General features: G+C 37.0%; 1 protein-coding gene across 2 annotated transcripts in view; it reads left to right on the top strand.

The window, feature by feature from the left end:
- The first annotated feature begins 834 nt into the window (after positions 1–834).
- LOC106882577 (tolloid-like protein 1) overlaps positions 835–19,168 on the top strand; it is an 88,810-nt gene continuing 70,476 nt past the window's right edge. For both annotated transcript variants that reach the window (XM_089352141.1, XM_089352140.1), the window contains exon 1: positions 835–1,575. In XM_089352141.1, coding sequence (XP_089208267.1) covers positions 972–1,575 — 604 coding nt within the window. In that variant the 5' untranslated portion in view covers positions 835–971. The remainder of the gene's footprint in view (positions 1,576–19,168) is intronic.

Below are 19,168 nucleotides of genomic sequence, written 5' to 3'. Positions count from 1 at the left end.
ATGTGTGTGTGTGTGTGCAACTGTTGATATAGTGTGGGTGTGTACAGTAACGCATAGTTCCCCTCCTCAATGTGCCGAAAAAAAGTGGAGAAAGAGCGAGTGAGAGAGCCAGAGAGATTGACGAAGAGGAGAAGGAACAGTGTGTGTGTGTGTGTGTGTGTGTTTATTTGTACGTGCGTGCATGCGTGTGTGCGAGCGAGCGAGCGAGCGAACGAGAAATAGACAGACGGAGATTGTGAGGGAATAAAAGTAGGAAGAGAAAGAAAGAAAGAAAGAAAGAACGAAAGAGAAAGAGATAGACGAAGAGCGAGTGATTGAGAGAGAGTGAGAGTGAATGAGTGAGTGTGAGAGAGAATAGTGAGAAAAGCATGAGGAGTGTACAGAGGCGGAGAATGAGGGGTAGAGTGAGTGAGTCGGTTGATAAGTGGAAAAAGATCGCTACCTTAGCTAAGAACCGTTTTAACATCGCCAGCAAACGGACAGCAGGCAGAAACCTCTCTCTTCTGCTCGCAAGTCAACGAAGGCGTTCAGACACCGCAATAACGACGCCCTTGTGTTATATATATATATATATATATATATATATATATGTATATGATATATATATATTATATATGTATATTATATATTCTTTGTCAAGGCAAAACTATACAATTGTAAACACATTACATATTTAGAATCATACATATATGCGTGTATAATTGTAACGCTAACGTACATCGCCGCACACATTTATATATATATATATATATATATATATATATATATATATATATATATATATTATATATATATATTATATATTATTTGAAATAGACAAAGAAAATACACAAACGATTTAAAAAAAAGGCAAAGAAAGGAAATACGAGACAAGGAAATCGCTTCTTTCTTTATTTGAGGGTGGTGATTTTTTTTTCTCTTTTAAGTTTCAATTCTTTGTTTTGTGAAATGTTAGATCGTACGAATTCATTATGAAGTGGACCACAGAACATTGGTGTACAACTAAAAACATGGAACACAATGACAACTACACAAACTACAACAACATTCACAGTAGTAACAGACTAAATGGAGTTGAAAGTTGTAGAGACAATAAACAAGAACAACATAAAACACAAAACCACAGACATCATACAAGCATCGAGTCAAAAGGCCCCGGTTCAAATTGGATAAAATCGCGGAATCATAATAATAATAATAATAATAATAATAATTATAATAATACTAATACTAATAATAAAAATTATAATAATATTAATATAAATAATAATATAAATAGAAATAATAAATATAACAATTGTAACGTGGTAAGTCGATGGACGACGACACGATGCCAAGTTGTGTGGGGACTTGCGATGATGTTATGTCTGCAGTACAGTACAGTTTTGGGTTATATAGTTCCAGTTAGAGACCTACAGTCGAAGACGGAGCTACATACCATAAGAAACTTACAGAATGGATCCGTTAATGTGAAAAATTTTACAGACCTTAATAAATACACACATACCAACACTAACACTCGAACACCTGTACACAAAACGTCAGACGATTTATATATAGATCCGTGCAAGGCTGGTGAGTAACAAACATCTTTTTTAACTTCTTGCGCGTCTTTCTTATTGCTTTCTTTCTTTCTTCCTTTACCCCACCACCATCACCATCACCACACATTCGTTTCTTGAAATTTCCTTGTCTTATTTTGTTTTTATGTTGTGTGTGTGTGTGTTTTTCTTTTTCCAGTTTATTAAATCTCAGTTTGTTACTCTAGTAATCTCTCACCCTCCTTCTATCCCTCTCTCACCTCTCTTTCCTTCCCCCTCCCCTCCCTCTCTCTCTGATGATTTCTGTCTATCTTTGTTCGTTCTTATGCTTTTTCTCTTACTCAAACACCCTCTCTCTTTCTCTTCCTATATAATCCACTTTCTCTCTCTCACTCTTTCTCTCTCTCTTTCTTCCTATGCACCCCTCTCTGTCTGTCTCTCTCTCTCTGCTTTTCTTTCTGTCTCTTTTGTAGGTTTTTAATTTGTTATATTCTCTCTTTTTTCTCACGCTTATTCATTTTTCTCATTCTTCCATTCGTTCAATCGCTCATTCATTCATTCATTCATTCATTATGACTATCTATTTATCGAATCGAGCTCTCTGTATGTCTATCTATCTATCTATCTATCTATCTATCTATCTATCTATCTCTCTATCTATGTCTGTCGATAGATAGATTCACACACACTCACTCACACACACACACACATACAGAAAGAGAAAGGACTTACGTGTGTGTGTGTGTGTGTGTGTGTATGTGTGTGTGCGTGTGTGTGTTAGAGAGAGAGAGAGAGAGAGAGAGTGATCGTATATGCATTTCTCTGCTCTTTGACTCACCATTTTACTATTTTTACTATGAAACGATCCATATATATATATATATATATATATATATATATATATATATATATATATCAAAGAACAACTATTTCTGTTTCGGCATTGCCACATTTCAAAAACTCGTGTGTCTGTTAATTTAGTTGTTTGGTGAACAAAAACACAACCACTAAATACCCCTACATTCTTGCCACGAAAAATTGTACTTGCAAAACAAACTGAAGCTTTGAAAGCTATATGTAAAGAATTTGTGATGCACTAGGCGTAACAACGTACAAATAAATCTATATATAATCTATATATATATTGAGAGAGGGAGAGAGAGGAGCTATATAACTAGGTGTAAAAACTGTTGTATATTTTTATCCGTAAATGCCTATGTAGGCATTTATTTATATGAATATAGACACGGACAGACAGAGAGACAGTTAGTTAGATAGATAGATAGATAGATAGATAGATAGATAGATAGATAGATAGATAAATAGATTTATATGTAGAAAACAAAACAATGTGCGTTAAGTAAATACAGGATTATCTTTTGTTGTTTTTTTAAGGTAACTGTAACTTCAAGGTTTTTCCAAGCAAAGCTTTTCAAAGTTGTTTAAAAGCTCTTACTTGGCAAAACTTTGAAGTCTTTGTTACCTTTTAATAGAAATAATGCTTACATATATATATACATGCATATATGGGTGTGTATTTGTATATGCAGTTTAGTTTATGTGAATATGTTAACAGATGTATTAATACGTACTATTGTCCATATTAATACAATGAATAAACAAACTTACGAATGTAACTACAGATGATAGAGTGGTACAATATTAGTACAAACACACACACACACACACACACACACACACACATGTATGTATATAAATATATATATATATATATGTGTGTGTGTGTGTGTAATCTCAAGGGTATGTTTCGTTCCAATTGGTGAATGCCTTCTCTTGACTGACCCTGGTGTCAAGGATAGTGAAAGTCGTTTATTATGATCACGTCTGTGCCGAAGTGATCATAATAAGCAGAGGATATAATAATATCCTGATCGACCATGATATCAGTAACCGTATGATGACAACTATGATTGTAACAAGCGGTTTACACTAAATTTGATCCTGGTATTCTTGTAAGGACTTTCTTTACATTACACGTCACGCAGCGGGTCGAAGATGGTATTTTTTTTTATAGGCACCTAAATAGAATTTGAACTCAAAAAGCTTAGTGTCAGACCAGATATCCCAATACATCTTGAGTTGCATTCTAATAATATTTCCATGAACTAGTATATATTTATCGACTCGGAAAGATGGGAAAACAACGTCCATCTCGGCGGGACGAGAACCCAGAAAGCGAAGATCAAAGTAATTCTTGCTTTCTTTACTCTGTGTTCTATATGAAGCATACGGTATTTATTTACCGACTGCGACTACTCTGAGTTCGAATCCGACCGAGGTCAACTTACTGTTTTATATTTTTGTCATAGTCATCAACCCCTGGACAATGCTGTTTCGAGTACTAGGACTCATCCAGCTGGTTACTCGGTTTCTATGGCAAATAAGTAACCGAGATCACAACATTCCGCTCCCTCTTCGCTCAAACAGGACGCCACCAAGTCGCAGACTGTGCTGGAGCAACTGAAATGCAGTTTTGCTCAACACATCTCCTGATCCGGGAATCGAAGCCAGGATCTTGCAATATTGAGTGCAACGCCGTGGCCACAAGGTGTCGATAAAGGAGTACCAGTACAAGGGTGACGAGTTCGCTGAGTTGTTAGATGATCGGATAAGAGAGCTTGTAGTGTTTATTCTGGGTCTTTGTAGTCTTCATGGAATGCCAGCAACGACGCTAGTGCCAAAGGCATTGGCCCAACTGAGCAGCCTTTCCTTCAGTAAACATTGGTGACGATAAGAGAAAGAGACTAAAGACTGGTTGTAGCACCAACTGTTACTCTTGCCTAGGTCTAAACATACATAATTGCATGGCTAACAGTGATTGACGAGGGCTCTGGATCTATCTATCTGTCTGTCTGTCTGTCTGTATGTTTCCATGTATACATCAATATTTAAATACATACACAAATATGTATATAAAGGAATATATATATAAAGGAATACAATAATGGGACAAGAACGCAAAATATCCAGACAGATAGATGATACAAAAAAAGGGACAACAAAACATCCAAACAGATGATACAAAAGAGAGACAAGAAAATACAAGTCATTCGAAGTTTTCTTTCCTCAGTCAAGTTCCAGATTATCTTTGCAATTTCGGCTATATATATATATACACACACACACACACGCACACACACACACACACACGCACACACACACACACACACACACACACACACACACACACACACACACACACACACACACACACACACACACACACACATATATATATATATATAATGACAGTTTGACTCAACACTACATGGCTTAAAAGGTTTCAAGGATATGTAAGGAATGTCCATGGTCCTAGTATTTGATGAGATATACATGCCCTGCTCGCCTACGAAACTTTAAGTCATGTGCAGTTAAGTTAGAATTGTTATTAAGAATATATATAACATATATTTATAACATACATATATATATAATTTCTCGTTTGATATCATCGGACGCTTATGAACAATGGAACACGAAAAAGATATTTAAAGAAACATATTACTTCTGTTCCCTTTCTTTTCTCTCACAATCGTCCGGGGATCGGAACTGAGAAACTCTGCGCGACAATGTATGAAATTTAAATTTCAAAGAACTGTGATTGTGTGTGTGTGTGTACATATATGTATACACGTTTGCATTTATGTACGCTAAGAAGAAACATGTAAATATATGTGTGTGCATAACTTGTGTGTCTGTGTGTGTGTATTCATTCATGCATACAAAGGTGTGTATATATATATATATATATATATATATATATATATATTGAAATAAATGTTCATAGACTTGTAAACAATCTACATAGACACATTACAAACATGACTACACACACACATACACACACACACAGCTACGCATGTAAACATGCATATGCACACGCATATGTGAACGTGCACACATACGCAACTGATAGATACGCATATTGGTTTACATAGAAACCACAGCTACACCATAAATACAGAGCTATTATAAAGGTCAGACGGAGCTCCTTGAGCTGTGTGTGTGTTTAAGCTACTTTTTCTGTATATATATATATATATATATATATATATATATATATATATATATGTACGTGATGTCTGTGTGCGTACGCGTATGTGCTTGTGTGTATACGAATGTGTGTTCGAATGTGTTTCGCAGATTATTCTGTATGTGTTTACATATTTATGTTTGTGTGCGTTACAAAATGTATGAATGTGTATATATTTTGTTGGTGATTATGTATATATGTGTGTTTATCATTATGCTATGCCTGAGTGTATATGTATATCTTAAGATTATACCTACATATGCACAGATGATTTTGTACGAATGCGTGTGTATCATTGTATGTGTGTGTGTGTGTGTGTCTGTATGTATGTTTGTCATAGTGCATGCATGTATGTGTCTATATTTTGAAGTTGTATTGGTGTGTACGTATGTACTTGTCAGCGTGTATATATATATATATATAATGTGTGCACTCTAGATTTCGTGTGCTTGTATCACTGTGTAGATGCGTAAGTGTGCGTGTATTTGTGTCGCAAATTTTTCTGTGCTTGTGTGTGTGTGTATGTCTGTATGATTTAAATGATTTCGTGTGTGTATAAGTGTATGTATGTGTGTGTGTGTGTGTACGTACCAGTCCATCTGCGGGTGTGTGTGTATGCACGTTCTAGATTATTCCCTGTGTGTTTGTGTGTTTTTACTTGTACATATGTGTGTATATTTATGTATCTGTCAAATGTATGTATGCGCGTGTGTGTATTTCTGTGCCTGCTTGCGTGTGTGTGTGTGTGTGTGTGTGTGTGTGTGTGTGTGTGTGTGTGTGTGTGCGTGCGCGCGCGCTTGGCACTATGTGTGTACATGTATGTCGGTATATGTGCATCTGTTTGTGTGTTGTGTGAATGCGTGTACACGCATTAGCATGTGTATGTGTGCGCGTGCATGTATATATATATATATATATATATATATATATATATATACTTTTATTCTTTTATTCATTTCAGTCATTTTGACTGCGGCCATGCTGGAGCACCGCCTTTAGTCGAGCAAATCGACCCCAGGACTTATTCTTTGTAAGCCTAGTACTTATTCTAGTACTTATTGCTGAACCGCTAAATTGCGGGGACGTAAACACACCAGCATCGGTCGGCCCGAGGCTATAGTAGAAGACACTTGCCCAAGGTGCCACGCAGTGGGACTGAACTTGGAAACATGTGGTTGGTTAGCAGGCTACTTACCACACAGCCAGTCCTGCGCCTATAATGTGTGTATGTGTGTGTGGCGTTTCTGGTTTATGTCGTGCATATGTATATTCTTGTGCTTCTATGAGTGCATGTCTTTGCAATGTGCATATGTTCGTGTGCATAGCAATGGTTGTGGTTTGTATGCACCACTGCATGTATAAATATGCGCTTTAAGTGTTTGTGTGTACGGCTTACTATGTGAAATGGAAAATTTAAAACTAGCAAACTGTCTGTCGGCGTGTCTGTCTGTATGTACATTTGTATGCATGTGTGTATGTGTTTCGCGTGGCACCTTTGGGCAAGTAGTCTTCTACTATAGCTTCGGACCGACCAAAGCCTTGTGAGTGAATTTGGTAGACGGAAACTGAAAGAAGCCCGTCGCATATATATATATATATATATATATATATATATATATATATATATATGTGTGTGTGTGTGTGTGTGTGTGTGTGTGTGTGTGTGTGTGTGTGTGTGTCTATTTGTCCCCCCACCATCGCTTGACAACCGATGTTGGTGTGTTTACGTTCCCGTAACTTAGCAGTTCGGCAAAAGATATCGATAGCATAAGTACTAGGCTTACAAAGAATAAGTCCTGTGGTCGATTTGTTCGACTAAAGGTGGTGCTCCAGCATGGCCGCAGTCAAATGACTGAAACAAAGGATAAAAGAATATATATATATATGTGTGTGTGTGTGTGTGTGTATCGTTGCTATTATGCAAAAGTGTCGTAAGTCCAAAACGTTGCTTTTGCAGAAAACGACAAAATAGTTTCACCGTTCCATAGCAAAACCTTTGTACTACACTTTGACAATTTTTGATATCCTGGCATCCGAAGCAGCTGCAGATGCGATTGTTTGGCCAAAAGAACCGGCTATTGCAAGCAAAAATAAATATTTACGAAAAACACATTTCGCCAAATTTGGACATACGACAGTTTAACATAATAGCAACGATATGTATGCATATATGTGTGTTCAGATCGACAAATGTGTGTATGTGTATAATTGAATCTGTTTATCTTGCTGGCTGGTTGACTGACTGTCAGTCTGTCTCAGGGTGTCATTCCCTGTCTGCCTGTCTGCCTGTCTAGGTCCGTCCCTGCCTGCCTGTCTGCCTGTTTGTCGTACGTAATACAAACTATTTCTTAAATACCTTAACGACTCAGCGGCGCGGCAGGGGTCGTTGATGGTGGTTGTGGTGGTAGTGGTAGTGGTGGTAGTGGTGGTAGTGGTGGTGGTGGTGGTGGTGGTGGTAGTGGTGGTGGCGGCGGCGGCGGCGCTCGATTACGTGCAACGATTAAGGCAGTGGACGCGGTGGCGGTGATACTGGTTGGCGGGGGGGTGACATTAGTGGTGGTAGTGGTGGTGGTTGTAAAACAAAAAACAAAATAAAAAAGCGATGCTGAGAAACACTTAATCCGGGGAGTTGACTGTGAGATGTGCGTCGGGAAGGGGGCCTGGGGGGGAGGGAGATACAAATGGAGGCGTGGTGGTGGTGGTGGTGGTGGTGATGGTGGTTGGTGTTGGTGGTTGTGGTGTATGTAGCGACAGAACAATTTCTGTTTGTAATTTTTTCTTTTTGTTTTTAGCTTTTTTTCCCCAAATCTTGCTTCTTTGACCTTTCATTCTAATATATCTAGGGAGAATGTTTTTTTTTCTCTTTTTTTTTATTCTATTTCATTTCATTTTTTTATCTTTTGTTTTTGTTTCTCATGGCTCAAATGAAGACCAGAGAAAAATATAAATGTAACCCTGTATGTTTGCTTTTCTCCCAGTTTTCCTTACTCTTTCTCACCCTTCACCCCCCTCTCTAACGAAACACAATTCTATCTATCTATCTATCTATCTATCTATCTATCTATCTATCTATCCTTCTATCTATCCATCTATCTATCTATCTATCTATATATCTATATATATATCTATCTGCTTATCCATCTATCTGACTGTCTGTCTGTCTCGCGCGTGAGTGTGTGTATTCGTTTCTGATGGTTTGTTATCGTCCCCCACCCCATACCAACTTGCCACTTCCCCGTCTCTCCACCCCCATACCCTCCACCTCCTGCTGCTCTTGTTTGCTGATATTATTATTGTTGTTTTGGTGTTATTGTTGCTGCAGTTGTCACTGCATCTTTTCTTTTTTCTTTCTTAGTTTTTGTCCTCTTACTGCTGTTGGTGATGATGGTAATGATGTAGTTGTTGTTTAGCGCTAAGTCAGCTCTGCTGAGGCAGGCAAATGCCGAAAGACCTTCCAGCCATGACAACTCCATATATCTATAGATCAGAGTCACATAAACAAAATGTCTATTTTAAATTACGACTGAAGGATGCGATATGAAGTGGATTTAGTTGTTATTTCTAGCAGATTAAGCACCTAAACAAAAACCCTTTTTTTGGCTTGTGGTTCAGTAGTAGTAGTTGCTGTTGTTGTTATAGCCGCTGCTGTTGTCATGGTTACTGCTTCTCCATTGATCTCAGTCTCGATAAAATGCCCCTAATTCTAAATGAAGGTTTATGATTCGCTAAAGAAGTTTGATAAGACCAGAACACGTCAGGAGTTGTCGATAGTAGTTGTCCGGACTAGATTAAAATGATATCAACCACGGAATGTGCTAATGTTTGTTTCTCTTCACCGCGTATGTGTTAACAGATTATTAGATTTTATTATCCTCACTATATCAGTTAGACTGTCAATAACTGTACAGCTATTGAGACGAGATAGTTCGTAGTGTTTACTTGTTTCATTTTGCTTTGTGATTCTTTTGAAAGAAGAAAAGTTTGTACCATTAATCAACAGAGAAACTACGAGATTGATGTGTGAAACGAGAAAGAGAGGAAGGGACCATGACTGATACAAATCTACCATATTTGGATATAGGGTTTCACTCAGGAATCACTTCTACTTCTATCCGTAAACAAACTGTAGCACTACACAAGGAAAAATCTCGTAAGAGGGCCGAATCTTTGCAACGAAGTGGAAATGTTGGTGGTGTTAATATCCAGCAATTCCTTTTTACGATAAGTCATACAAGAGATCAATAACCTCCATTGCCATCAAGATTAAAACTAGCGTTTCACTCCTTTGTACTTTGACTGATAGTGTGCGTATGTGAGAAGAGATAATTCGAGAGTTGTTGTTACTTGGGTTATGAGCAAGAATCGCATTCCATTTTGTTTCTTTGTGTTCGGAGACTGATTAAGTAAGTGCAAATTAAACACTCGAGTCAGTATGAATGACTATTCTTGAATGATGTAATGTCTCAGCATGGCTATCGTCCAATGACCGAAGCTAATAAAAAAATAAAATATTTGTTCACTAAAGAATTATTTTGATATTCTGGTCACGTTCTGATAAATTTGTCGTCATCACCTTTTGCACCACTGGTATCGAACTAACGACGAAGCTTCTATATAGTAATCGACTTGCTAGAAAAAGAAAGGCCAAATCTCCCTCACATCACATCCAACCATATAATAGAATCCGTTCGATAATGTGGTCCTGAGTTCACTGCACATTGGAGAAAAATGTGATCGTCACAGTTGGAGTGTCTTTAATCATTGATCTCTTAGTTTCAGATCACTCTGTGCCATCTCTCCTGACTCGAAACTCACAGCGTCTTCATTCAAACGCTGCTGTTTTTTTTTCCACGAATGAGATCTTTCTACGGTGGTAGCTTTGTCCCTTCGAATTGCCAGACTTTTGAACTCTCTTTCATCTCATTGTTTTCCCCCTTCTTGTGACTTGAACTCCTTGAAGTCTTAAGTAAATTCATTCGTCTTAATTTTTCCTTCGTAGTCCCTTACACTAAGCGGCTTCTCGTCTTGTTTGGGAATTTCAAAGAAAAGATCTGCTCACCACCATCATCACCACAACCACCACCACCACCACCAACAACAACAACAACAACCCTAGCATAAAAATAAAGAATCGAATGTTTTAAGACCTTGATAACTTTGTATGGAGAACCATATTGTTTTGGGTTCAAACAGAACAACGTTTTTGGTGTTTTTTGTGTGTGTGCTTTTCTGGAGAAGGTGCTCTGTTTAACTATGTTTGCTTGTCAAACTGCCAATCGGTTCCACTCCTACTTCACGGCTGAGCTATTCGGAAGGGAAAGGCATCCAGCTGCAAAAACAATGCGCATGTATTATACAAATGTAGGCATTTTTTTTTTATTGCCCAACCTATCCCACCCACGAAATGTATGAAAAAAATAATATAAAACAAAAAGGAATAGTTTTAAAATAGTAAAACAACAATTACAACAAACAAGCAAATAGACTAGAAAATAAGCAAAGCTTAGAGGGGAAATGGAAATAAAGAATAACTTTGGTATATTAGATGGAATTAAAGATTGCATCTTCAAACAGTGAGTTTCAATCTCTGAGTAAACTTTTAAGATGGTTTCCAGATGCTGACATTTTTGTAAGAAACCGTACGAAACTGTCTAATAGTTACTTATATTACTTATATACTAATACACTCATACTCCTACACACACGCATGCACATCTCTCCGTCTCTGTCTCTCTCTCTCTCTCTCTCTCTCTGTACACACTAACATATATATACAACACGTAGTTAGATAAAGCTGCGGTACTTATGAGATAATAGGCGTATTTATGTATATTTATATTCATACAGAGAAAGAGACAGATGAGCATATATATATACATACATACATACATACATACATATATATATATATATATATATATATATATATATATATATCTTTGTATATATTAATAAATTTCTGTGGTACACACCCATTTATATAGACATATGAATGCTAAGGAACACAAGAACATATTTATAGGATCAACGAACTATCTGAATAGTGCAAAATATACTTACATATACAGAATTGTGTAGTTGTTTGGACCCACGTCAGATGTAAATGAACTGGTTTATAATAAAAGAAACTCCTTCTGTGACCATTGCGTGGCCATTACAAAAAAGGCACCACAGTGCACCTAGGATTACGTTATCTTTTGTAACCATCTTTTTTTTCTAAAGTATGATTAGATGCAGATTTGGTTGCTATTTTTCTAATAGGTTGAGTGACAGCATAAGGCCTCATTTATTGCATACAAACAGTACGAGAGAAAGAGGCGGGGTGAAGAATGATAGAGTTAGTCAAAGAAAAAAGGAAGAGTTGTGAATGGAAGGTGGCCGCTAGATTTGATGTTTGTTTTCTATTTCTGTGATCTTGAGTCCATAATGGGAACAAGCATTGTACTGAAACGAGGTTCTCCTTCTGCCATAACCCTAGTTAATTCGTTCTGAAGAACGAGTGCTACATCACGTCTATGGATTATCCTCGGGGTTTCTTATACCAGTTCTTATTCTTACACACAGTTAGACCTGTGGTTATTTAGCCCTCGGTCAGCTCTGAGTGAGTATATATATCTGTGATTAATTGAGCTACGCCTGTATTACCCAATGTGTCGTTAAAACTATTTTTGAAGGCGGTTTGTATGTGATATAATTTGGCTGCTGTTTCTTGTTAGGTTGAGAGACCTTATAGAAGATCATCTTTTGGCGGGAGCTTTATCAGTAATACTTCAGATGAATGGAAAGTATAAAATAGAATCACGAGCCTCCTTGTATATTCCATGTAGCATGTATTTGCACAGCTACACATACATGATACATCCATCAGCCTCATTCAAGATGTTTCGCTTTCCAGAGAGTATCTGTGTCTGCTCGCGACTACATAAGCACCTGAAACAATAAACGAAAGTCTGGTAGACACTACCAGGTCCTATTTGCCCGTATGTGATGGCTAAGCTTTTCACATTATTTGATGGGCCCTTTCCTTATTCAAAACAAGTGCGACTTGGGTGTGATTTGGCTGCTGTTTCTAACTAATCGAATCACCACGTATATGAGTGTATTAAAATATCTGAAAGAAGTAGCTTTTTTTTATCAGGTTGTTTCAATCCTAAATCCTGAAAAAGAAAAATTCAGCTCGTGGTTTTGCAAAATTCTCTCCGCATTACACATCCCATAAGCCAGGGGTCAATCAGAGAGCCCCTACAAAGATGCTCAACTTGCAGGAATTAACAACGAAATCTCCCTTAATCAAATGCTGTAGTTTTAAGAAAGGAAGGGTACATGAGATGACATAATCCTAGATGCACTGTGAAAATAAAAAGTGGATGATCTCGACTGGAATGTTTTAGACCATAGATCTGCTTGATCAGTGTTGGCGTAAGTGAAAAACAACAACCACCTACAAAAAAATTGAACCAGCAAGGATTTTCAAAGTGATTGCTCAACCTACTAGAAATAGCAGCAACATCTTCCTCCAATCACAGTTTTGTACACTATACACATTTCTAGATATACTAAAAAGACAGGTTGGTCATAGCTGGAGTTAAACAACAACAACAATAAGTAATTGAATGAAATATCATCAAAATCCCCCTTAAATCATATTATCTAAAAACAAAAACAAAACAAAAAAAAAACAAAAAAAAAACAGAAATGGAAGCGCGCATTAGATAATGTAATCCAAGATACATAATGCCAAAGACGAAAAAAGGCAAGATGGTCACAAGCATGGCTTAAAACATAGATCCACTCGCTCAGAATTGATCTGGGCCTAAACAGCAATAATTACAATATCACATCGTCATCCACCCAATACATATATATATATATATATATATATATATATATAATCACATTTATGTATTCCTTTGTGTAATCTTTAATTCATATTCGTCCCTTGCAAATTATACCCGAGTACATTCACCCTATTTATTCTCCACTTATATTCCTCTCTCTCACTCTCGTTTTATTCCTGAATATGTTCATCCAAATATTATTCCTTTATGCTTTTATTCTGTTCGTTTGTGTATTCCGTTTATTCTCAATATTTCCGTTTATTCATGGCTGCAAACAGTTTTTATGTTCTTTTAGATTTCCGTTATTTTTAGCTCTCTTACACAATTACAATATTTCACATAGCAATAATTATTCTTTCTCTATTTTCATATTTCTTTTCTTCCTTCATTCGGTCATTCATTCCTTATAATCTTCATTCATTTTCCCCTTTTCCTTTTTATTTTTTTCCTTCGCTTTACATCTATAATTTGACCGTATATTTTTAACTTTCTCCTCACTCTCCGTTTCTATCCGTGTGCGTGTGTTTCCCATTTCTAGCCTCGTCTTTTTTTCACATATCACAACCAAATATTCCCTAGCTTACTTTCCCGTCACCACCATACTACTTCCGCTTCTCCTCCAGCCCTCCCTTCACTCTAACTCCATTAATATTTCCATCATATTCCCTCTACCATTGAAATCTACACCTCGCTTAACACACACACACACATACGTACGCGTGTGCGTACACACACTAAGACGAACACACACGAATACAAACGAGCGCACACACGCACTCTCACGTGACTTTTAAGTAGACAGGAAGCAAACAGGTGCTTCTGTATATCTATGTTGTTTCCATGGCAAAACTCCACAAGGAAAGGTTCCTTATAACCTGCGTCTAGCTGCAATAGCGTGCAGACGTTTTCTGGTAAATATTTTGCATTACGTAAACAGAATTTCAACCTTACGGATATCCATCAGAAATTTTGCTTACGTAATGCAAAATTTTAATGTAATATACATACATTTCGTAAATCTTTCTTTTAAATATACGTAAAATATTAACACTTTTCAAGTGTGCGCACTCACAAATATACTGTCGTTTTCTACAACTAATAACTATGCATGTACGTTGTCACGCCACTTCCTAGAAATAGCAGTCAAATCTCACTCAAAACATACTCTGCTTTCTAAAAAGAAAGAGGACACATTCGATCTGTGGGTTAAAAGCATGCTGCGAAAAAAAAAAAAAAAAAAAGAAAGAAAGAAAAAAAGAATAAAATTGTCATGACTAGAATGTGTTTGATCATAGGTTCACGCTGTACATAATCCACTATGACCTTGGGCTAAACGACAAAATCATTAGTAGCGTTGCCATTATCACCACTCTATCAACAAATGCCACACAGCAACAACGTGGGAGCTGCGTCGGGTTAGTCGAACTGTTAGAAATGGCAGCCAAATCTCATTCAAATTACAAACCTTAAGGTTTGTAATTTGAATGAGATTTGGCTGCCATAAAATAAAAACAAAAAAATATTAAAATATTGACAATACAGTTCGGCCTAAAAGTTAAAAAAAACAAAACAAACATAACAAAAAAAAACAACTAAATAAATACGGTCACAGCTGGCAAAACTTTGGTCATGTCTGCACAATCAAGGCCAGCTTCAGGTTAAAAAAAAAACAAAAACAAAAAGAGAGGACCGACCTTTTGACTGTAAGCTAATTTGGGGTTAAAAGCTTTCGTATATTTAAACAAAATGAGCAAAGAGTGCTCAGAGTGGTCAACGGCATGTTAATGATCGATATAAACGAATACGGGTATATTAAATATCATACAACGTAAATTCTTAATTTATTAGGATTGTCTCCGCCTCTAGAGGTTGTATCCTAATTGCCAAGTGACAATTAAAACCAGCTCGACTCGTGAAGGGGAGATAATCTAGAGATCCAGGAATTTCTCAAAAAGTGACATGCCGCCAAAGAAAAGGACTAGTTCATTATCGGGAGGACAGGTGTGGACACGCGTTTGATTCTGGCGCAATAGCCGTCATCAGGGTGTGGAGGCGCAATGGCCCAGTGGTTAGGGCAGCGGATTCGCGGTCATAGGATCGCGGTTTCGATTCCCAGACCGGGCGTTGTGAGTGTTTATTGAGTGAAAACACCTAAAGCTCCACGAGGCTCCGGCAGGGGATGGTGGCGAACCCTGATGTACTCTTTCACCACAACTTTCTCTCACTCTTACTTTCTGTTTCTGTTGTGCCTGTAATTCAAAGGGTCAGCCTTGTCACACTGTGTCACGCTGAATATCTCCGAGAACTACGTTAAGGATACACGTGTCTGTGGAGTGCTCAGCCACTTGCACGTCAATTTCACGAGCAGGCTGTTCCGTTGATCGGATCAACTGGAACCCTCGACGTCGTAAGCGACGGAGTGCCAACAACAACAAGCCGTCATCAGCACGACAATTGTCCGACTTTAATATCCAGTAGACTTATACAAACAACAGTAGAACACATTGATGGCCTGCCCACCTTGTCTGTCTGACTCACTCACTCACTCACTCTCTCTCTCTCTCTCTCACTCACTCTTCTTAAAATCTGCAACAAATGATGTGTAATCTTTTATTCTGAAGGCAACTTCAATGCGGAAGTTCCTCATTTCACAAACACCTTTTCCACGAACACCGCATTAAACAATTCTTCATGGGTTACAGTACATCATTTCATTTCTCCGACCACGTGGAGAACTACAAACAAAATAGTTAAGACCGGATGAATATTTGAAAAGATTAATTAACATTTAAAACATCATCTTAGTTCATAATTTTGTCTAAACGAGAAAAGAAATGAGTTGACTTTTTAAGAAAATTAATTAATAATTATAGTTTCCTGTATAGCTTACTTCAGCAAATGTTCTCTAAGCTGAATTAATTCATTTTCCTGTAAAGAAAAATGTTTCTTTCCCAAAGGAAAAGAGAAGTGGTATATTTGCTGATCCAAATAATAACTGTCCTTATCGTTTCGGTTGAAATGCACTTTACATTAGAGGTCCCCAACCACCGGTCCGTGGATCATTTGCTACCGGGCGGCAAAGAAATAAGCGGGGTTTTCTGCAGTGAAAACAACCAAAATAATAATAATAATAATAATAATAATAATAGTAAATAAAGGTTACGAAGTAGACATAAGGATCACACTTCGTGTGTCATTGTCTCTTATCAGATGGGACCGTCTAGTTGCAGGGAAACAAACTCCGGGCACCCACTGATTCTACATTATGGTGAGGTGATATTGATAATAGTGTTATAGGCATTGATTCAGGGAAACTAATCATGCCAGTCAGGCTGGAACCCAGACATGAGAGTCAAAAGATTATACAATTTTTTGGGTCCCTTAATAAATTGCTCTCTTTAACGAAATGCGCTTAAATTACTCGCGTGCCACTACCGGTCCGCAAAAAGATTATCCGGCATGAAGCCAGTCGTGATATAAATAAGGTATGGAGGCCACCGCTTTACATTACAGCTTTACAAGAATGATCCATGAAGCTGTTACAATTCCAATTTTAAATGTACGTCAGTTAACAAAAATATACCAATACAAGCAAATTATTAAAGAAAACCTCAACAAAAGCATAGAAAACAGTCTGTGAAGTAGAACGACTACTTGCTGAAATTCGAGAAGATGCTCCAGTATGGTGTGAACCACACTGCTCTTTTTGACGTAACGGGCTAAAGAACTAACAAAACAACTGAATTAGGCTTTAACAGGAATACTTTTTGTTTTATTTTTCCACTTGGCGTAACTTTTGAAAAACATAAGAAAGAAGCAATTTTAAGCCAACTGTGACATAGATCAAATGTTTATTTAGATAAGACTGACCTACATCTGTCTGTATTTTTTCTATGAAATCATAAATACAATATCTAATTAAAGAATCTGAACTTGACCCACATAATTAGTTTTCTTATTCGGTTGTACTTTAATATAAAAAAACCCGAGGTCAAGAAAATGTATGTATGTATGTATGTATTTATGTATGTATAACGTGTGGATTATAAGTGAAGTATTTGAAAGGTCTGTATGCTTCAGGCTTTTATGTAAACAATACATAAGAATATCCTAAATTATTACAAGATTTGGAAACTAGAATGAATGGTTTATTTTTCTTCGGTATTTTAGTGACTACATTAAATGGTGTTAAACTCTGTCCGTGGTCCGGTTTAACACCACTATCTGGCGCCTTAGGTACCGTATTTCATAATATATAAGAAGCACTCCCTCACCCTACCCCAAATTTGACTAAAACTATAGGATTCAGTTTCTATATGCAAAGTTGCTTTAAATAAATGCTTTAATGCATTAAAATCTTAATTCTTGCATATGCGTCGTTCAATTTGGGGTGCGTCTTATGCCCTCAAATATGGTACCTTTAGCAAAGGTCCCTGATCTCAGAATACCTTTTTTCTTTCTCCCACCAATTACGGAGGCCTTGTAAGGCCCAGTGTACCTTCTTTATTGATTAAACGATAAAACGATAATGAAGATAAAGAGAAGGGGAAAACGCAAGGTTTTTATTGTCATCTTCAGAAACTATTTCGAAGTTGATGTTTATTTGTTAAAGAAGTTGTCAATGGTATCACAGCTAGTGTATGTGCCGCTGGGGCAATCCTTGAGTTTTCCGCCAACGGCTCCATCTTTATAAGTTTTATACAGTAGACCCAAAAGAGCCGCTCAGGGCGGAGCGCTCTAGCATTTCTTACCCTCATATTTGCTCCTATCTGTCAGTAGTTTGACTGCAGCGTTTTGTATTCTATCATAATGAGTTGTTTTTCTGTGAACTGAAAAACTGGGCTACTGAGAACTTTAATCCTTTACTTGGATATCTTTTCTTAGAGTCTATAAAACTGTTTGATGCATTTATAGTTGGTTTGACACTGATTAAAATCACTGGAAAATACCTCGTTTTTCAAAGTGACAGGACATTTGTAACCGTAATACTTGTTTAATCGTGATAATTGTAAGTCATAGCAAATCAATAAAAAGAAGTACGAGAAATAACTCAATGATTATTTCTTTTACCCCGAAGTTTTGTCCGCGTATTTTGATCCAATATGACATTACACAGCGCGAGTTCGACTTGAACTCAAACTCCATACATTATTCGACATTTTAAATCTGTAACCTCTCTCTTCTGTCTAAGCAACACTTTATATTTCAGATTTTTTAATCTTTATAGAGAAGTCTATTTTGTGATTTCCTTACATACCAACATACCACTCATCTCTCTCACCTGGATTCTGAATCCTAACCACAAAGATTTCCAATATGTCCGATTCTAGCGCCTCTGTTTATAAGACTCTGACCTTGGTTATATCTCCACATACACCTCTCATTCTAAACAGTAAAGACCTACTTCCTTTTACTTTTAATCATAACCCCTTCTATACAGATGATACAATCCCCACTTCGCTCTTCTTTAGCTTTCTATGCACAAATGCCATCCACATACGATCTATATAGCTGCCATGTTTCTATGAATCAAGACCTGAAAAACATCCTTCAATGGGCACATAATTATCTAGTGTATTCCCCCGAACATATTAACCCTTTGTTTGTCCAAAACATTTTCAGAAGTTTATCTTAAAAGTCCATTCTTATTTTCAGACTTTTCGTTAGCCCTTCTTTTGTACGTTCTTAGACTTTTCGTTAGCCCTTCTTTTGTATGTTCTCAGACTTTTCGTTAG

This window comes from Octopus bimaculoides, chromosome 5 (genome assembly GCF_046866305.1).
Source record: "Octopus bimaculoides isolate indiv1 chromosome 5, ASM4686630v1, whole genome shotgun sequence".
Taxonomy (NCBI): Eukaryota; Metazoa; Mollusca; class Cephalopoda; order Octopoda; family Octopodidae; genus Octopus; species Octopus bimaculoides.
This window is presented reverse-complemented; position numbering and strand designations above follow the sequence as displayed.